This window comes from Neophocaena asiaeorientalis, unplaced genomic scaffold (assembly GCF_003031525.2).
Source record: "Neophocaena asiaeorientalis asiaeorientalis breed wild unplaced genomic scaffold, Neophocaena_asiaeorientalis_V1.1 scaffold14, whole genome shotgun sequence".
NCBI lineage: Eukaryota > Metazoa > Chordata > Mammalia > Artiodactyla > Phocoenidae > Neophocaena > Neophocaena asiaeorientalis.
This window is the reverse complement of record NW_020175192.1, coordinates 10,862,384-10,884,980: the sequence shown is the minus strand read 5'-3', so window position 1 is coordinate 10,884,980 and position 22,597 is coordinate 10,862,384. Positions and strand designations below refer to the sequence as shown.

Here is a 22,597-nt window from a genome sequence, read left to right as displayed (position 1 = left end):
TGAAAACAGCTTCAAGGGATTATAACTAGCCCAACTCCCTTGCCACTGCTCTACCAGAGAGCTCCTCCGGTAAAAGGAGGTTTCCTTCCAATTTTGCATACGTTTGTTATAGTTTCTGGGGAACCATCCATTTTATGGGTTGGGAAGAATTAATAATGATGCTATTAATATTTATTAAATGCTTATTATGTGACAGAAACTTTGCTAACAGCTTCAGGACATTTAATTTTCTTCAAGAAAATTTTGGCTGACTCTAGGTTCTGTGAAGCAAGAAACCTTATCTGTGTTGCTGTTGATACAGCCCCTGGCCCCAAAAATAGAGTCATTAGTAAGTATAAACTAAAGGCTGAGTGAATAAATTCTCACAATAACTCTATAAAGTTATAAAATTTGCCCCAAATTACACAATATGTGACAGAATTTGAACCTGAACCCAGGGCTGGCTGACATGAAAGTCTGTTCTGTACTCTTTACCATTCTGTAGTAGGTCACTGACACGGCCTGATAACTCTGTGCAGAACAAGTACCTAGAAATACAGCTGAAATTATTGCTATTATTTAAGGGGGAGGAGGAAATTAAGTAAAATTAAATTGTTTTAAATTAAAATTGTTGTTTTATTCCTCACAAAGCAAAAAGCAAATGTGGAATTTCTATTAAGCTCCTTCATGATAAGCCTAGACATATTGACCTTCTTATATTTATTGTTATGTGATTATTTATGCAGATTGAGCCAACATGAAACTTTTATGGCCACAGGAATATATAGAGAGAGAAATTCAATCTCCATGTAAGAATTGAGAATTCAGCCTGCTAATTCCTCAGTGAGGCTACAAAGCCATGGTTAACTGGGAATGCCAGGAGCGAGATCATTTATTCAATGGAATTTCCTAGTCCGTAGAGCTATAACCACAATGCTTTTGATCCTATTGAAATTCAAATATTCCTAGTATGTATTATTTTGATTTTCTTCTTCAATAAATACAACATAGTGAACATGATTAAATTTCGTGTGTGTGTGAAGATTACTGCACTGTTAACTGCTATAACATTATAAATGAAGATGTGGGTTGAGTTAATTTGGTAAAAACTTGGAACATCCCTTTCAAACGGGTTTTTGAAAAAGCCTGCTTCTAACTTATTATGTGGTCATTTATCTCTTGTTCATAAGAGTGTAGGGGGAAAAAATCACTAGTTGATTTTTAATTATTAACTGAATTTATTGTACAATGAAGTAGTTTTCTCTCTTAAATTCTCTAAATAACATTTTTTGAAGGCTACACTGCCATGCAGTGCCATGACAAGACTTGTGTTAACAGGACAGGAAGGGATCTGTATTCTAGTTATTAGGATCCGGTTCTGGAAGGTTCACTAAGGTGGGAAGCTCAGGAAAGAGTGGGTCAAAGTCTCAATAACTAGAGGCAAAGAGGAGGAATCCAGGCAAGTGGTTTCTATATAGACATGAACACCAATATAATGACTTGATATGCCTACTGCCAGGGCCAAAATGGATGGTAGATTCAGTGCAGAATTAAGCCTAAAGATACAACAAAAACAGGAAAATAACTAGAATGTGTTAAAAAAACAACAACCTAATTTCACTATAAAAACGTGTTTAATTCTAACAGATTTTGATTTCAAGTTTACCATTTAAATTTCCTATAGTGTTATTATGAGGCTTCAACGAGCAGTGGGCTCCTTATAAACCCCGGTATTTTATTAGATCACTAGATGATCTACAGCAAATCATTTAACCTGCCTTGGCCTGTTTTCTTCATTTGTTAAGTGAGGTTAGTGATATTGACCTAAACTAATCTAACTCAATATTTTCATCAGGATGAAATGAGATCTAATATATGAAAGAACTCTGAAAAATATGTTAAATTATATGAAAAGTATTATAATTTAAAATTCTATAATTCTTCTAACATTGAATTTAATTAGAAAATATTTCAGAACTAATGTTCAGTTATAGAAAAACTTTCAGGATAAATGAATCTTTTGTACCAATAACTAGTTGAATGTATCCATTAATGGATTTTCACTGCAATGCATCTACAGTGAAAATTATTACAACTTGTGATTTACAAAACACAGTAGAATCAGGCTTATTCCATTCAGCTAAGACATTGGTGAGTAATTCATAGTTGAGAACACCGATGGATATTATCAATCCAGACATATAGAGAGAAAAGTTTATGAAGATATCGTATATGCGAAGAGAATGCAATAAAATTAAAGCGAGGATGAATACAAAGGCCTGGAGCAGGGAGGGCAAATACGTGACATGAATGTTACTATTCCTTGCCTTCCTCAGCCTTCTCCCCAACTCAATCCCCATGGACATACAGAAATCACAGCAGTCTTACGACGGACCTGAACGGGGTTTCACAATTTCCAACCTAGAGCTCAAGAAGTCATTACCATTTGAACACAGGCACATGAGATGAAAGAGAATTATTATTTTAATCCTAGGACATCAAAAGAGACTTGGAATGGAGAAGGCAGAAATATTGTTTAAAATAGTATCATTGTAGTTCTCTAAATTTGCACCAGTGAAATATACTTTGAACGCTATAAGAGAATGTAGATCATTCATCATATTTAAAGAATAAATTGTTCAAGGGAAAATAACATATAGCATTTTATAATAGCTCCAAACACACTTCTCATATATACCAACACACTGCCTGGCCTGTGGCAGATAATCAGATGAATATCTGTTGAATGGAAAAAATGACAGTTTGATTAGGTTCCAACAGCTGCTTTGAATCAAATAACTCTGGACATGGCACACTTAAAGCTAATGGCAGTGGAATATTTTTCTTTTGTAGTTCACTGTATCTCTAGTCCCTAGCAAAAGGGCTGGCACAGAGTAGCCACTTAATAGTCACTGCATGAATACAAGAACAGGTTCATTTATCTATTAAGCAAGGGAAAAAATATTTCTAAAGTAAAATTTAGGATGGGTAGGAAACTAAAGATCTCATATTCTACTGAACCTTAATTTGTGAGTCAATCTTTGAAATAAAATGATATAGTATTTCTTATCAGGTTTTTAAATTATCACCTTCATTTCCACTTGTCGCCATTTTGATTTGTCTGTTAAGTACCGTGATCTTGAAGCAACAAGATTTCAAAGGCAAAACAGGAATTGGAACACTTGTGATTAAGTGAAGAGGGACGGTTTAAGTCATCAGCCCGGGGCTAGGTGTAGAGGGGAATAGAAAAGAGGAAGAAAAACAGTCTCTGGTTTTAAACTTCAATTCAACTTAAAAAGATGGGATTTTTCTATGGGAAAGTAAGTTTAAAATTTTAAAATATATTTAATCAAGTTTTAGGCTGTGTCTAAAAAAATCTTTTGGAACTGGAAGAATGGCCTATTTAAAGCTTTTGGTGTATAGGGCCAAAAGATAAGTCCACACTTTACCAAAGCAACTGTAACTAAATATGAACGATGCCAAGAAGGAAACGATGGTCAATTAATGTCAGATAAAATAAAGAAGATATAGAGAAAATGAGAAAAGCCTAGAGAAGGAAGTTGAAGGTAACTTTAGGAGAAGTTTCACTGACTCCATGGATATAGAAATTGAAAGGTTCTTCTGATCCAATGCCCACACTGATAAGCAAGCTGGAGGCTCCAGCAGAGAAATGACCTGCCCCAATCCTATCTAGAATGCACAGAGCCAGGGCTTCTGAATGATAATATACAACACAGTACCCCTAACCTCTACATCACACCTCTGCACACCAGGAGGGCAAAGGAGAGACCTTAGGATTCTTTAAATTCCATGAATGCTTGAAATAATAGTCCAAATAAAAAACACCTAAAATATTTTGGCTTTATAAATTATAGCAAAATTATACAGTAGTGAGTAATTTGGCATCCACATTCATTTTATAGTTATTTTTGGAACAAGATTATTAAAACAAACTTGTCACTTAGAATTGATTAAAAATCTAATTTAAGAATCAAGTTTCGTGTTTACCTAGATTAATTTTTTCCCACATAGAACATAAAAACATTTCCATCAAAGTGTAGATTTTCTGTAATATGTCTCACGTCAGAAGCAAATCACCTAATGGAAGGTACTGCTTGAATCCCAGCTTGGCAAGTCATTAAATGGAATATTGGGGTCTTTTTCAAAAAATGAGTTAAACAGTAAGTGGTGATTAACAAACCAAATTGCACATAGTTACATAATGACCCAAAGGATCCTTAAATAGGAGTGTAGTTCAGCGATGTTTGAAGAACAATAATACAAACTAGCTTTAGTTATTACAAATCACACAGGCATCCCTAATTCTAAGTAAATTTAACATTATAATTGATAAAGTAGGTAAACAGTTGTCAGAAAAAGGCTCAGAACTTGGGGAATTTTCACACGGTGGTTTACTACTTTAAAGATTCCTATTGGGACTTCCCTGGCAGTCCAATGGTTAAGACTCCGCGCTTGCACTTGCAGGGGGCACAGGTTCGAAACCTGGCCAGGGAACTAAGATCCTGCATGGTGCATGCAGTGCAGCCAAAAAAAACCCCCACAAAGATTCCTACTGGCAAAATATTAATGCCTAGCTTATGTCAGAGACTACAAGAGAGGAGAAGTTAAGTTCTGAGATGTTGGCAGCATGTGCCCTGAGGACTGCATGACACTAAATGAAGTTCTGTGATTTAAGGGTGACAACAGTGGGCAGTGGAGAAAGATCTTAAAATGATGGGAGCACTGCAAAGAAAAAAATAATTGCTTAGTATGTTACGGAACCAGATGCACTTCAACTCTTTCACGAAATCTTTTCAACTCAAAAAAATTTTTTCCCTTTGCTGAGAAAACATTTTTGATTTTATAATGGAAATCAAAGGAATAATGAAATTCCATTTTAAAGAATTTTCTTTGAAGTAGATATTATCAATCTGTTACAACAGATTATTGAAGAAAAATATCTGGGTGCTTACAAAAATTATGGAGTTATTTTAAATGTTCTAAGTAAACTGCATTTTTTTTCTGAAAAAATCATAAGAATACATTGATATTATGAATTGTTAAATGCATAAAATGAAGAAAAGTTCAGTTATCATTATCCAAGAATCATGGTCAACTAGTTTTTGTGTTAGTTCCAAAATAATTTAAGCCAAGAAATGGTAGGCTTTTTCCTTATGTCAAGATCATAAGCATAAAACCCTAATTACAGTATTTCTGGCTATTTAGATGGATATTGCTTACAGGATTGCAAACTTTATTGAGTTCTTAAAAAATTTTAATAACAGAGTAAGAGAAACTTTTTGAGGAAAAATCTGAAAAAGAAGAGTTTTAAAAATGTTTCTTGTGTTGGGTTTTTTCTCAACTGCCAATGATTTTGAAAACAGCATTTGAAACACTTCATTTGCAGAAAATGCATTTTTATTTATGGCTAGTCCTCCCAAATTATGTTTCTAATGAAGCTACTTAAAGCTAAACAGTTTCATACTGTACTAAGGGAAGATTCTGAAATCATTTAGTGAACATCAACACTGTCAAACACCAGAAAAATGTCCAACCTACTATACTACTATATAAGTAATGAGAAAACAATCCTAGAATGTACATAGGAAAAGTCTAGGAAATTCCAGGACTTAAGCCTAATTGGCCTGGTAACTCTAACCTCAAACCTTCAACAAACAAGCACAAAGATTCCATTTGGAGTCCCCTAGGTCTCAGGAGGAATAAAGTGCTACCTTTCTCTGTAAATCAGTGGAAAGCTTCCAGGATAAAATGCCCTTCATTCAGTCCCCCAAAGATTATAAAGGGCTCTTAATATAAGCACAATTGCCCTGTAATTGTAAATCTTTTTGCATGAGAATTATAACAATACAAGCTATCAGGATTCTACTTGGAGGGCTAAGTAGCAATAATTATAAACCCATTATTGGTGGAAGAAGTGTTCAGAAAATATCTTGCTTATTGAAAAGAAAGGTTGAGAAGAAAGTAGAATGGTGTTGCCAGGGGATGGGGATGGGGGAAATGAGGAGTGTTTAATGGGTATAGAGTTTCAGTTTTGCAAGATGAAAAAGTTCCGGAGATTGGTTGTATAACAAGGTGAATATACTTAACACCGACGACCTGTATACTTAGAAGTGGTTAAGATAGCAAATTTCTTGTTATGTGCTCTTTTAAACACACACAAAAAAGTTGAACAAGATCAGAAGTGAGGCATTCAGATTGATTAAGGATATATTTTCTACTCCTAATAAATTTTAACTTTTATCTGAAAAAATAAGGTTGAGAAAAGTCATTCAAGATTCTGAGGGTCAACTTGTGAGAAGGCAAAAGACTAATTACCTATGGACTTGATTCGGGCTGGGAAGACTCAGAATGTTTTGGTTGTGAAATGTGGGGAGTGTGCAACCAGTGGTTACATGTCAAGTAGTTTGAATTTGAATTTAGGAGGTGGTGGAAAACTGGCATTCCCAGTGATCACTGCCCAGAAAGCTAGCCAATATGATAGCACACAATCTTAAACATTTGGATTTGTGTATTCAGCCTCTCTGAGTTTAGTGAGCCGTAGCTATAACTTGTTAATAGCATAATCAAAAAATCATCTTCCTATGGTGTTATGGCTGACAGGATTATACTTTAAGTAATTCCAGCTAGAAAAATGATATGGGAGAAAGGATGCAAGTCTAAGACCATGACAACAAATGGCCTCCAGACCATCTGTATCAGAATGAGAAAGAGCCAGTTTCAAACCACACTCTGGACCAACACAATCAGAATCTCTGGGGATGAGGACCAAGCGTGCATTTTTAATTGCTATGTACACTAATGTTTGAGAATGACTGGGCTGAATTTGAAAGGGAGAAACTGTTGTCATTTTAATGGAAGTCAGAACTCATTAAAGGTACATATAGAGTTTAATGCTGAAGGGTATTTTTGATGACATCATCATGGTCATGGTTCTTTGAGTTCTTCAGAGGCACAGAAGAGATTCTCTACTGTTTTAAAGAAGGGACCATTGGATTAAAAAAATCTCTTTGGGGATTTCCCTGGTGGTCCAGTGGTTAAAACTCAGCGCTTCCACTGCAGGGGGCATGGGTCCAGTCCCTGGTCGGGGAACTAAGATCCCACATGCCGCACAACACGGCCAAGAAGGAAAAAACCCATCTCTTTGAAGTATTAGAAGAGACATATTCCTAGGTGAGTCACAAGACAGTTTGTGCTCCAAGAGCCAGCTGTCTGGCTAAGCTTGAAATTTTCAGAACTACAATGAGAACATTATAGCTCTAAAGCAGAGATGACAAATAGCAAATATTTGGCATGAATGCTGTTCTTCTCTCTTTCCCTCTAGATGCAGATATCAAATTCTCAACGCCGCACTTTAGGGCAACTGTAGTAACAAACAAGATGAAACAAATTTGTTGTTACTTCTCCAGGGTATGTAAGGGGATGCAGAAAGAACTGGTTTCTCTTCATAATTTTATACACACACACACACACACAAACACACACACACAATATTTCTGTAGAGGAGTAAAATTTACTTAGCTAAATATTTAGAAATGTATAATACAGATATAGTTTATAGACTTTGGTGTAATATATTTCAACGTACTGAGGTCTCTTTCTTGAAGGTATTATTAGTTGTCCTTTTGAAATTTGGAAATGTTACAGAATCATAGAAAGCAGAAATAACTGAAGAAATGACAAGAAAAAAGTGGACTCTCCAAGTGAGAACTGAGTTTCATACTGATCCACGCTAGATCCCTGAATTTAGATATTATTGCCGCAGCTACCCTTCTGTCTTTTACAAAGCCTTGAAACTCTCCAGGAGAGAATCACATATTATTTGCAACAGTAATCTATTTATTTGGAAACCTGACCTCTAATACAGATTATCTGAGATGAAATTAGTAAACTTTATGGTTTCTTTCCATCTTAAATTAGTAGTGCAAGAAAAAAATGAAGAGTGAAAATATTGTTTTTTCGCTTCAACCTTTAAACATAATTTATTCCGGATTTTTATGAAGAAAACCTTCATTGGATAATATCCAATAATTTGGTTTTCCAACTTACCATACTATCACTTACATCTTTCCAAATAAACCTGTAGAAGGTACTTTTGAAACAGCAACATAAATACTAAACTTATTCCTTCATATAATCCTTTCTGAAAAGAATGATTAAAAGTGAAACATTTCAAAAAAAAAAGTGAAACATTTCTTATAAAAATTATGTTATACTTCATTTTGTAGGGCAAATTTCATGGAACTTGTCTTAACTAATTCATTTAAGTAGTAAAGCTCATGAAAATTTGAAAACTGGTTCGTATGTTGTTTTGCAATAACAAGGGGTGTGAGGAAGTGATAAACTTTTTCTCTTTTCAGAATAATACTAGAAAAATTGAAATCACACTTATCAAACCTGGTAAATTAACAGAAGACCTGAATGCAAAAGTTCTAAGTATTATTCCTAAGAAATTCTCTCTGAGTTGTAAAGAATTTTCAAAGAAATAACAATCCAATTTTTTTCTCATTTATTAAGTCCCTTTATGCATCCTACATTAAGTGTATGTCTAGTCTCTGCCTTAAATAATTCCAATAACAAGGGTGGGAGTAACACTACTTCTTGAAGTTTGTCCTCGTATTGAGGTGAAATCTTCTATAAATCTCTATTCTGTCTGAAGCCTACTCAGATTATAATTCTAAGGCAAATATTTTAAACCTAAAGTTTTAATTGTTATTATAATACAAACAGGATAGAGAATATTAAAAAAAAGTTAACCACCTGTAATGATCCTTTTGAGTTGGTGAGTATCTCTGTTACATCAGCAGTGAATCTTTTTCAAAATTAGGAATTCATTTATTGTTTTTGGAGCACTAATCACTGAAGCTGGAAATAGAAGTTAATGAACTTGCAGAACTGCCAAGTGTCTATATATGAATTAATTTTGTGTTTCTGATAGGATGTGATCCACTAAAATGATAGCTGTTAAGTGGCTATGTATAGTCATATATATTAATTATACAGATTTATATATAAAATATCATTTTGTTAATTATGATCAACACATTAATTATAGAATCTCTTCAGGTTGGCAAACATAAATTATTCTTAAATATGTTAGTCATGTTTTCAAATAATATTCTCAATGAGTAGGTGAAGTATCTCTAAATTTAAATCAATGGGTCCAATTGTTAATTTGAAAAAAGTACCATAAATATACCATAGTATATATATAATTCCTCTATCCTATGCATATAGATAGGACACAGGAAGACGGTGAAAATATTACATGCTTTTAAAAGAAATTTATGTATTTCTATCCACATATATCTTAAGAGCCAAGCAGCATTTTAAGCTTTAACCTTTATTTTCTGTTTACTTAGCCTATTTTAGTAATTATGAATCATTTGAGCTCCATGGAGTATGTCACAAAACGTAAATTTAAGGGGCTAAACTAATTCCAAGGTCCCTTCAAGTCCTAATACTTAATATTCACTAAAACTTGTATTAACAATTCTTGAGTATAGAAATTATTCACTTTCCTTTAGTAAGGCTTGTACACAGTTATTTAATAAATTAAAAATATGCTTCAGGCTCCATAAATTTGAAAGCTAAACTTTTCATATAAGGATTCATAATTGTTAATTCCTATCAGAATGATCTCAAGATAGCTGTAAAAAAATCAGAGGGAACTAATAAGAGTTATTAAATGTAATGAAAGGGTAAAAAAGGATAATAATTCTTTACCTAACCTCTAGTCAATTTATAAAAAAAAGTTGCTTGTTTTAAGATTTGTAAATTTCTCAAAGCACAATGAGTAGCACTGAATCTTTTTCCTACGAAGATGCTACAGTTGTTTTGACCCAAGTTTCTGCTTTACTATCTTTTGTAGGTAAGGTAAAATCACCTCAGCCTAGAGTATTGGTTCTTAAAGTGTGGTCCCCAGATCAGCAGCATGGGGTCACCTGGGAATGTATCAGAACAAAAATTCTTGATCCTTGCTTCACTCCCCATAACTAAGGATCAGAAACTCTGGGGATAGGGGCCAGCAATCTGGTTTAACAAACCCTCTAACTGATTCTTAATTCCCCTAAAGTTTGAAATCCACAGCCCTAGAGTAATGGAGAAAATTGTGGATCTGTAAACAGGGCATTCATCACAATTTATCCCTCTGGAGGTAAGGAAAAAAAAAAAGAGGAAACGTGGTAATTAAAATATGAAAATGAATGGAATAACGTGGAAGGAGTAGGATGGCAGAAAAAGTTGCAAAAAAAAAAAAAATCACCCAGTAAAACTCTCACCAATATTGATAAGATTTTTTTTAACATAACCAGTTGACTTCACTTCATGAAAAATTAACTTGTAGACCCACTGTGAACAGTAATTTGTCTCTTCTATGCCCTTAGGGTAGAATTGGGATAATCATCTATATTCTCATCATCTGATCCCTTTAAAAAATTATTCACACTTGGGGCTTCCCTGGTGGCGCAGTGGTTGAGAGTCCGCCTGCCGATGCAGGGGACACGGGTTCGTGCCCCGGTCCGGGAAGATCCCACATGCTGCACGGAGCGGCTGGGCCCGTGAGCCATGGCCACTGAGCCTGTGCGTCCGGAGCCTGTGCTCCGCAACAGACGAGGCCACAACAGTGAGAGGCCCACGTACCGCAAAAAAAAAAAGAGAAAAAAATTATTCACACTTACTTGAAATAGTTGGTTTGGATTAGAGGTTCAATCTGTAAGCTATACTAAAAATCAAATAAGTTGGATTTATTAGCACCATACGTCCCAGTAATCAGAGGCAGATTTATTTACAGTGGTGGCTGGGGTAGACTGTGCTTTATTAGTTGGGAGTTAAATTTCAGAGTAAGTCTTAGAGGCAGTCTGGTCTAACTGAGCACAATCTTTGGCTTGGTGTCAGGAAGGATTCAAATATATTATATTCTGAAACACTGAACCAATTTCTGAACCTCTGGAAAAGCATATTAAAATGGGGATAATACAAAGATTAGAAATAGTAGATATAAGGGGTCCAACAAAGCCTAGAACATGGTAGGTATTCAATAAGTAATAGTTATTAGTACTGATAAATCTTGATTGACTCTTCCGTTTGTTACCACCTTCTATTTAAAAATGGTCATGGTGCAATTTTCCTAGAGGCTAAATTCATTTCTGAAATGACCTGTCAATCATGCTAGTCAAAATATTTTCGGAAGACCTACTATGTACTGAAAAGTAGGAGTAACTGCTCTTTTAGGCCATATATCATCCCAAGCGAAATGTTTTCTACTCATCTTAAACTGTTATACAGAAGTACAGTTAAGAGTGTTGAAATTAGTTAAGTGAAGCAGGAGCCCTTTCTTAAGAGTCCAAAGTGTAGTTCATAGGGCAATTTATAAATTTTCAAAGATCAGCTTTAATCTTTCTTTATAGTGTTTCAATAGTCATCTGAACAAATAAATAGGATGGAGTGGGGCTACAGTAGTAGTGGGAGAAATTAGTGTTCTCAACCACTTTCAACAGGGTACAGTGTACAGAAGGGAGGAAAACACAGGGATGGAGGTTATTTATGAGTGATGGAGTTTTAGAATTCTGTTTTTACCCCTGATGATAGCATGGTTTACCCTTTTGGGGGAATTTACTCAACAGTGATAGATAAAATCCCATAATAACTCAACTGAACCTTCAGACTCTTTTACCCTATTGAAATTTCTAGACTGACAATCATTGGTATAAATCACACTGCTAGTCTGAAGGACCTAGAAATAAAATACAGTTTCTGAAGTAAATTAGCAAATGATAAGTAAAGTTATCACACTAGGTGTGATACACACTAGGTGTGTACACACTAGGTGTCTTGTATTCCTAAGTCATTATCTCATGATTCTGTTGTGTTATTTGCTGGGTAATTTTGTCACTTAGGTGTGTTCTTTTGGTAAGCTTGCTTGGAGTGTTTGAAATGCGAAACTGAGGAAAATTTCTACAAAATGGCCAGGGTAAACAACTGCCAAACGAAATTATTCCCTCCCATCCCACTTAGATCTCAAACTACACTGAAGAAGAAGCAATCAAGATCGATCTGCTATTTGAGGAGAAAGAGAAGAGAGGAAAACAACTTCTATAACAGCCAATTCACTCTATAGAATTTGTTGATCAGATGGCTAGTGTGAACCACCACCAGGCTAAAGACTGTTTTATTAAACGTTTCTGCAATCAAATTTTATGTGCACAGATATTATTATTATTTTTTTTTTGAAATTGACAAAACACACACGTATACAGGCACTTCAAAATATGCTTTCCTTGCCCGTAAACACTGTCTTTGATAAAGAAATAGGCATCCAAAAGACAGGTTTAGGGAGAAAGGTGTCACTCTTTTAAAGTCCCCTGTTGACAGTGGTGGTGGCACCAATGACTGGAGGACTGGGATGCCTAAATAAATGCCTCTGAGACAAAAACCCGTGTGATGCTTTTCCTCCCCTCTAATCACCAACCTCTATAGTTTCTCAAGGCTAAAAACAAACAAATAAACAAACTCATTATGTTTTATCTTTGCACACCCTAGTAGGGTCCTCTATAGCAAAACTATATGGTTCGAAGTTCAGCGTTCTTGATTTTCTTTGTTAAATGTCGTGATTTGTAACATAGGATCTTCAATAGGACCAAGGAAATTGGGGTCAAAGGAAGGACCTGATTCTCGGGGACCAATGCAGTGACAGTTGCAGTGTATTGTTTAGCAATGTAATTTATGATTATTTCAGGAACAATGGCATTTCAGAAAGTGATGTTAACTTTAAAAATTCTTTTGTCACGTGCAATATAGAAAATGATTACAGTATGTATAAAACAAGTGATGCTACTTCCAAAAAATGACACTTCATATAGATAATAAAAATATTTCTTAAAAAAATTAAAGCAGGGGCTTCCCTGGTGGCGCAGTGGTTGAGAGTCCGCCTGCCGATGCAGGGGACGTGGGTTCCTGCCCCGGTCCGGGAAGATCCCACGTGCCGCGGAGCGGCTGGGCCCGTGAGCCATGGCCGCTGAGCCTGCACGTCCGGAGCCTGTGCTCCGCAACGGGAGAGGCCACAACAGTGAGAGGCCCGCGTACCGCAAAAAAAAAAAAAAAAAAAAAAAGTAAAAAAAAATTAAAGCATAGGATAGTTATATAGTAAGTATATAACAATTTGGTCTTAGGACTAGGAACGAAATTTTATTGTGTGGCTAGAGAGATACATATGTGTTATAAAACTTACACTTCTGCATGTTCTTTTGGGCATCATCACAGGTTGGTGCATTATTATAGTTGTTTTTAATATAAAGAGAGAATCTCTTACTCATACTTTCTAATCCGGGTATTATTCTTCTATTTTTTCTTTCACATTCTGTTAATACAGAATTTAAGAAGTTTAGAGTAGGAGGAAACCCTAGCTTCTAGTACAATCTTGTTCTTGTTTCATATAAGGAAACCACCCAACAAAAGTGAAATGATTTGCTCAGGGTCAGGACATACACTGGCAGAATTAGGTCTTATTATTCTTTCTCAAAGGCTCTTTTAAAGGTTAAATAAACAGGGATTTCGTTTTGAGAATGACTTATTTATCTCATTTCTATTAGATTGATTTCTTTTGTTATAAGCAAGCAAAATAATCAGCCACCACCTTTCTCTTCTCTATTTCTTCTTTTATATTTGCCACCTCTAGGCAACAACTTCATCAAATCCACAACAAATCATAAATAAAATCCTGAAGAAGAGTATTATCCTACAGAATCATTTGTTCTAAGAAAAATAAAATACTGAATATTTCCAAATACAGGCATCTCAGATAAAGACATTTGGCCTCTAGTCAGATCAAATAAAGTAATCAGATTTATATCGTTATTCTGATAAAGACTAAAACCAACAAAAGCACTTTCCCTCCAATTTTACACTTTGAGCGACTCTAGCTTTTAAATACTATGAACACTTTTCTTAGGGATTACTTTCTCTTTTCTTTACTCCTAATATTTCCTGGGAACAATGAATACTTGGAATAGAATAACACAGAAACTAAGTATAAAGGGGTAAAATGAAAGGACAATGCCTATTCAATCTTAGAAAAAAGTCAACACTAAAGGAGGAACTGTATATTCCACTTAAATATTTTCTTCATATTCACATTACAAACTAACCTCACCGTAGCAGCACTAATTCATTACCAATAAGCTTTTATTTATTGGTAGATGCCACTGGTCTCAGTAAGACTATGCAATTTCTCACAAGGGATATTCCAAAGAAGGTAAAGTTTGGAAAACAATTTACCAGAAAGCGCCAACATGGGAAACTCCTTGATTAAGGATGGAAAATTATTAATATTTTTTAGCCTAAATTTAAGCAAAACTCTTCCCGAAGGTGAATTACCTTCCTTTTGATCCCTCTCTTTAAATAAGGAACAATACCTATAAACCATTTTAAGCTTCGACAAATAAATACCTGGTGATCTTTACCAATGTTACAGATTCTGCAAAGGATAATGAGTTATTCATCACTAAAATAAAAGAAGCAAACTCTTTTATGCTTTAAAAATAAATGTTTAAGAGAATCTTGTTTTCTAACAACACTTTTTCCATGTTACAAACAGAAAATCATTCCATCACTTATGAAGATATTATTCTAAAGTTGAAACCAATGCTTTAATTTTTAAACCTTTTAACATTTTCATAGAGTTTACACACACCAACCCACATACTCTTTGAGAAATTCTTTCTCAACCCACATACTCTTAATTGGTTGCTTTAATTCATAACTATATAGGATCCTTCAGGGTTCAAGTATGGGACCTTTAATTTTTCAGATAATTTTTTCTTGGTGGTTATTAGAAAAGTGACCTTAAAGTGCCTCCTTGATGTGAATAAAAAGAGAACTGTGACTTTTGAGGGGGAGGGGTTGGGGAACTATTAAAGCAACTTTGTTTATATTTTCAGTAATAGTAATTATGCTAATTTCATTTTCAAACAATTATATTTGCTATTTTATACTCTTACAGCAGAAAATAGAGATGGTTTAGTTGTACTTGTAACCTCATAGCCCTTACATTTTTACTCTTTTCCCAAATCATCTTAGTACCTATTGGTCCCAAGGAAATCTCACGGACTCTGGGTCCCTCAATGGGGAATCAATGCTTTAAATAATCAGAAGTAGCATTATCCCTTTGCTTAGTCTTGGATTTGACTAAATGCTAAGTGAATTATTCATTAATAACTATACTTTTTCTCATTATAAACACTCATGTTAATAAATCAAAAGATTTCAGCAGGATCATAACCTTTTGCTATGGTTCTAGTGCTGATTTACTCTTACAATGGCAAGGTCTTTGGATAAAAATAATAGTAACAGAAATAGTAAAAACTGACTAACAGTGATAATTTATTAAAGCTTTTAAACATGGGTGTTTTTCATTAGAGGGCACAGTTAATCTAAAATAGACTTTGGGTAAATCACTTAACGTCCTGAACTGTATTACCTCAGGAAAAAGACCAATACTTTTTTGAGGGAAGGAAGAGGGGGAGCTAGGAGGGCAAAGTGGTTTCAAATAGGGACGGGAAACTGAATATTTATACATTTAAAAATTGATATATACATATATTTGCATTTTGAGTAAATTCCAATGGGAATCATTTGAAATTTCCTTGAGGTTCCCTTGGTGTCATAAATAGTTCAAATTAAATTTAACTATCTATGCATTTAATTGATCTATGGTAACTAGATCAAGTATGGTATCTAGGTAAAAGGGGAAAAAATTCACTTATAATGACAGATCTAAAATTGATACTACTGGGTACAGGAGAGTGTATACGATATGTTTCCAACTGTATGTTTAAGAAGAATATCTGTATATATAATACATATGTTTGTATATGCAGAGTAACTCTAGAAGGAGACCCAAGAAATTGGTAACACTGGTTGCTACATTTCAGTGTCTACCCATCTGGCCCATTTAAATTTTGTACTATATGCATGTTTTCCTTATTCAAAAATATTGACTAAATAAATTTAAATTACTTAAAAAATCATGTCAAATTAAGGAAAAAAAAGATTATTTTTTTAACATTATACAAGAAAATATACTAGCACATAAACTGTTTTTCTACATAAATTTGGGTATGACAGAGTAACTGTGATCTAAAAACTCAATTTGTGGGCATCCCTGGTGGCGCAGCGGTTGAGAATCCGCCTGCCGATGCAGGGGACACGGGTTCGTGCCCCGGTCCAGGAAGATCCCACATGCCACGGAGTGGCTGGGCCCGTGAGCCACGGCCGCTGAGCCTGCGCATCCGGAGCCTGTGCTCTGCAACGGGAGAGGCCACAACAGTGAGAGGCCCGCGTATTGCAAAAAAAAAAAAACCCCAAAAAACCCCAAAAACTCGATTTTCACAAGACGTGAAATTGGGAAAAACACATTTTTCCTGTACCTCACTGCTACAGTATTGTGGACTACAGATTGTCTCAACAGCATACTAACATCCCTACTCTCTTCCTCTAATGGGCTAGCCACAAGCCAATATTTCTCTATGAAATTCAAGAAATCTTTAAGGAAACTCCAGAAAGATTTTAAGAATCTTATTTGGCAGTTATAAATATTATACCTGTTTTATTCTGTTGGCATAGAATCAACTTTAAATTCTTTGTGGTTTACTTTAGATTTTATCCTGCCAAAGATGTTTGGTGTTTTGGTAAAAGAGAAACTTCACACTATGTGATGACTAAGCAAAGCTCTTACATAAAGCTTGGAATAAGATTTTACAAATAGTTCCAGTGAAAGACATTTGGAAATAAGCAGGAAAAAAGAAAATCTCACACTTATGAAAAAATTATTTCCAGGACACTATTTCAAATTTGCAATTAAGTCCTATTTACTTAAGTATTAAAATAAACCATAAAACAAATTCTAAAGGAATGATAGTACATACATCAACTTTCAATGGTAGCTGCTTATTAAAACTGAGCGTCTGAGGGTGTATTCCAATTTCATCCTCTTCAAATTGTGCAGCTCAGATAAATGTTTATTTTACTGAAAATATTTGCAAAATTACAATATAAATACAAGATTATATTAAGATAGGATCACTATATATAATGTATTCTTATCCACAAATATAAAATGAATGCAGTAAATATAGTATACTCTTGATGAATTGTTAGTACACAGTGTTGTTAGTAAAGTACATACAACCTATTATTAAGCAACAATTATCTAGTTTTCAAATGTATATCTTAGGAAGTTTTCAGGATGGAAGGATACACTAAGGCCCCTAATACCCTTTTTGGTTGGTGAAAGTTAGTTCTTCTGCAAGTTTTGAAATAATATCATATTTATTTTAGCAATTGTTTTTAGGCTCTTTGCATTTCCTTAATTTGAACTTTCTTTAGTCTGGGTGTTTTCTTAACGATGCCGTATCAGCCAATCATACTTTTAATTCTAATATAGTATCATGTACTGTCTTTTCATTACTAATTTAAACACACATCAACAATGAAACAGAATTGTTAAAAATTTTTTTGTCTGCACAAATTCCCAAAATTCATTTTCAGGGTATTATGAGGAATCTCAATTAGATATAATCTCAACTGTAATACTAACCTGGGCTAGAAATAGTTTTTTATTGATTCTAGTCCTGAAGAATACAAATATGAACTCTACTTTAAAATTCTTTGTTAAATGTATTGGGATTTGCTGCAGAAACATTTTCTACCCTTCTCCATTACACTGATTTAATGGAAACTTGTTACTACGGCAGTTCCAACACAAACATATGCATGCAAGAGCTCACCCTACAGATTCTAACTACATAGTTATTGAAACACATCCCACCGGTCAAGTGGCATAAATGTACATCTTTTATATACAAAAGGTAAAGTGCATTATTAAATTAGTGAACTGACAGATTGTCTGCCTGGACCATACAGCTTTCAAATAGACAAATGTGAAATTCTCCCATTAGAACCAATTATTTCAAGAGGTTCCAATTAGCTTTTCCACCCTGTCATTTATTTTTTGGCCATGCTCTTTAGTGCAAATAAGCTTGTGTTTGACTCAAGTTTAAGGGACATGGCAGTTTGGGGCTTTAACAAGGAAAATTATAAAATGTGCCAGAAGTTTAATACTTTTATAATACATTGCACCTTTTGCATATAAGCAACAGATTAGTGCTGCTTTCAATCGGTTAGGAGCACACTGCCAACGATTATGAGGGACCCGTTTCCAAATTTCATACTATCAGCTTATATTATTACAGTTTTCAGTCTGTACCACATTATGCTTGGATTATTATGTGCAAACATCATCAGTGTTTTAGAATTATATAGTGAACTAGTAATTTTGGTTACTAACTTTTAATGCTCACTTTTTGAATTCTAACATCCAGTTGCCTTAAGAGTTTTATGTCTTCAAGGCAGGGATCCTATTATTTTGAAGAGTACCATGTACACTTGCAGCTCCATTTATGTTACAAATGACAATAAATAAAATGTATATTGCACAGATAAGAATAGTAGCGTATTTTATAAGATACATCTCAGTACATGTCCTAATACCAGAGTTTTGGATTGGATCTTATTTGATCATGGCTAATGAATGACTGGAAATTTTAAGTATCAGAAAAATTCATAGCATCATTTCATTTTTCGGTGAACATTAACTTTGAAGAAAATGAGACAAAAGGACTGGCAGAAGGCTTAATGATTCTAAAGTATATTCAACTGCCGGTACATATGCATCTATCCAGTTTGTAGCTTTGAGATGGTAAAAACTCTGAAGTATGCATACAATGTAGAAAATTTGGCTGCCTAACCAATTTTTCACTTCAATTATTAATGCAAAATTAAACTAATAATATTTATATACAATGAGTTAAAGACATTTAAGTCTGACATTGTATCATGTGTATGTATATATATAACACATATATACACACACATAGGTGTGTGTGTGTGTGTATATATATATACATACATATATATGTATATATATATATATACACACACACTCAAACCTTACCAGACTAAAAACTGTGTATATATATATATACATACATATATATGTATATATATATATACACACACACACACTCAAACCTTACCAGACTAAAAAACAAGAAGGAAATTATTTAGATTTAACAGATATAAATATTTTAGAAGGGAAGGTTTTAAGAGAGAGTATACAGTCACAGCAATAGTGATAGGAACACTCAAATACTGGAATATTCACAGCTCCAGTTTGCCGAAATCTGACAGGTTGGTTATTATTAATAGGCACTAAGATGGGCAGCAAAGCAATCAGTAGTACAGTAATTCAAGTGTATACCACTCCTTCACATACCCCAAAACTACTTTGTATCAAGCCTAGAATAGTTACTTTACAGTGAGGACTGTTTAAAGACCCTTGCTACTTTTAGAGTCTCAACACCCGCCATGAGCTATTAACTCTAGTCCTAACACCATCTTCTAACCTTCAGCTGGTCCATAGTGATCCAGATGGCCCACAATTATAATGAACTGGGGAGATTCCTTTATACTTTGAGGAAACTGGAAATACAATCAGTAAGCCAACACCAGTATGTATGTCTAGGTTACTGATTGCTTGTTCTTAAGTAACGTAAATCAGTGAAATTAATTTTCTTAATTCATATCATAAAGTTTTCTTAGTGACCTTACTTAAGTGTATTTGGGGACAAACCTCTGGAGGGAAATCAACTGTTAAAATAATTGTGAATTACTTATAGCATATAAAAGAAGAGCTACATTCTGAACTCAATCCATGCAGCCAGCTCTCATCAATGAGAGCTATATTTGGGGGCTGAAATCAGTGTCTGGCTTCTAAACATGATTATATGGACTCATTGTGTGGGAGGTGAATAAAGCCAAGATAAAAGACAGTAATTTCATTCAGATAAAATGCAGCTCAACAGATAAAATTTCAGTCAGTTAATACAGGGTGGGTTGGTACACATATACATTATATCCACTTGTTTAAAAAATTGCTTGGGTGTTGAAAAATTGCTGTGGCACTTCCTGGAAAGTAATTTTTAATACCAGTAAGTGGGTGAGTCTTGTGTAAAGTAAACCTTGTGTAAAGTATCATAAAGAGCACCTTGGAAAAATGCCTGAATTATTCTTTCAAATATGTTTATAACCAATCTTCAAATTATATTTTTCCAGGCTGAAATTGTATATTTATTCTAAATGCTTTTTAGAAAAAAACTTTTTTTTTCCCCCTGGAATTAAAACACCTTTAAAAGTCAGGTTTATACTGTAAGTGTTGAAATGGACTTCAGGGCAGCAACTGCAAAAGTGCTACTAAAATATATTACTACAGATTATTTTTATATCAGGTAACTGGTGCACCAACCCTTCTGAAACAGTGCTAAAGCAGCAGCATAAAATATAACACCTTGAGTCCATGATGTATTTTGGGAAAGAACCTCTCACAACCTTCAAATTAGCATGAAAAGCTAAAATATCAAGATTTCCATAGCAAAGCCTCCCACGCAACAGTGACATAAAAGTAATTCCTGAAACTTTGGAAAGTCAATAATAATATATGGTACAATAATCAGAGGTGAAGATGGGATTGTAACTAGCTTAGAATAACCAATTAAAACTCTCTCATGGCATTGATATGGCAAGTATAAACTGTAGGGTCACCACAAAATTTGAAATTATAGAATACTATAGTAACTCTAAGAGTCGATTCTTTAATGGTACTGTTTAATATTCAGTTATCCAATGGACATTTAATATATTTCTACTCGTACTTTTGTAAATAAATATATTTATAATAGAAGTCAGTTTCTGTTTCTGTGGTAACTGTCCTACAGGTAATCCTAGCAGCTTTTAATGAAGTAGGAATGGAATACTTTTTTGGGGGAACTTGTTAAATAGAAATTCACACTTACATATTAGGTATATGTATCTTTTTTTAGGCTTATGTCATAGTGCAATGTTAATCTTAGTTATGGTATCTAGAAGGTCAGAATGTCACACTGTGCTGATTTGCATACTTCAATAGTCTGGAGCAGCTGAAGCAGCTAAACTATTTAGCTCTGGGAAGGTTGAAATTCCCATAAGAATTATAGTGTTTTATGGATAACATAACATGAGAATCAGACTCCTTGAAGTATAACTACTAGAGGTATTACTCATAACAAAGGGCCAAAAAAAGAGGAAAAATTTCTTCAAATGATTATGGATCAGTACTTTTAGCCAATTTATGATTTTAACTTTTGCCTGATGGAGTTCAATTTCATTCTAGTCGAGGCATTCTTGCTCTTCACCACTGGCCCTTCTGCCATCCATCCTCTTTTCTTTATGGCTGTTGAAAATTTTCCTCATCTCTTCTTCGTACTTGATAAAATTCTCCCCAAACCTTGTCCAAGCTTTGAATGGAACAGTAATAGTATTACGGTAAGGTGGCCTCACCTCACTTACCTTCAGGAAAATTCCATATTTATTAGAGCCCACATCAAAGTAGAACCTTTTATTGTCCACTCTGAAAGAAGTCCCCTCTGGGAGTTCGACTGGGTCATCGTCTCCACCTCTGCGTTCTTCTATGTCCCCTTCGCCATAGTCTTCAATGAGCTGAACCAAGGCATCCCGAAACTCAATCATCCCTTGTGCTGGGAGGACGATAGTCTGCTCTTGGCCCAAAGTGTGGCCAAAATAACCTATCATGCCAGTTCCCCGGATCATGGTTTGTCTTATCCTTAGGAAGCGACCCCGTTGATTTTCCTTTAGGTCTAGATAGTATTTCCTATTGTCCCTCTCTATGTAGTCTGTTTTGAGGACACTGTGAGGGTGCTCTTCGGACCCCACAGAGACTGGTGGGGAGGGTGCTGCGTGCTTCTGTCTCCTCCTGGAGCTTTGCTCTTTGCCGTGACCATGCTCTTGTCGGTGGCCTTTCAGGCCCAGGTGGGCATAGTGCTCGATGAAGTCCCCTAGACAGTCCTTCAGCTCCGCGGCCACAGACAGGGAGAGGGTCAGTTTACTCTTTCTGATATTGTCTTGCCGGCCTCTCCCTATCCAGACTTCAGCTATCTTTAGGAACCGGCCCCGGGAGCTTTGCTTCACATCTAGGTAAAACCTCTTTTTCTGGATGTCCACCCTTTTGGAGGCCAGCTCCTGGATTTCGGCTGCGCCCCCAGCTTGGTTAGGGGTGGCTGAAGCCGCGTAGTGGGGGTAGTGGGAGTGCTGGGCCTGGGGATAGAGTCTACTCTTGCTGAGGCCAGAGCCCCCTACATTCTTGCCGCCGCGGCCACGGCCGCCGCCGCCGCCGCCGCCTCCCCTTCGCCTGGCTCTTTCCATCTTCAGCTGCAAGTGACAAACAGACACACGGGGTGGGGTGGGGTAGGTGAGGCGGGCTGGGGGCCCCGCCTCCTCCAGCACAGCCCGCTGAAGGGAAGACCGGGTATCCGCTCTCCCCTGGGGCCCGCTCTAACGGAAGCCCAGCGCGTGGGATCGGAGCGTGAGCGCGAGGTGACCGGACAGGTGTGAAGGTGGGGATAAGAACCCGGGTGGCGAGAGTGTTCTGACTTCTCCAGGTTCCGCCGGGACGTAGGACTCTGGCGGCCCACGGGCACCCACAAGGAGACTA

The 22,597-nt window shown here is 35.5% G+C and overlaps 1 protein-coding gene across 1 annotated transcript in view; it reads right to left on the bottom strand.

Annotated features, from left to right (window-relative positions):
* The window catches only part of PURG (purine rich element binding protein G), a 34,621-nt gene extending 12,313 nt beyond the window's left edge, over window positions 1-22,308 (bottom strand). The window contains exon 1 of the mRNA XM_024765139.1: window positions 21,436-22,308. Within this exon, the coding sequence (XP_024620907.1) occupies window positions 21,436-22,308 (873 nt within the window). The remainder of the gene's footprint in view (window positions 1-21,435) is intronic.
* Between the last annotated feature and the right edge of the window lie 289 nt (window positions 22,309-22,597).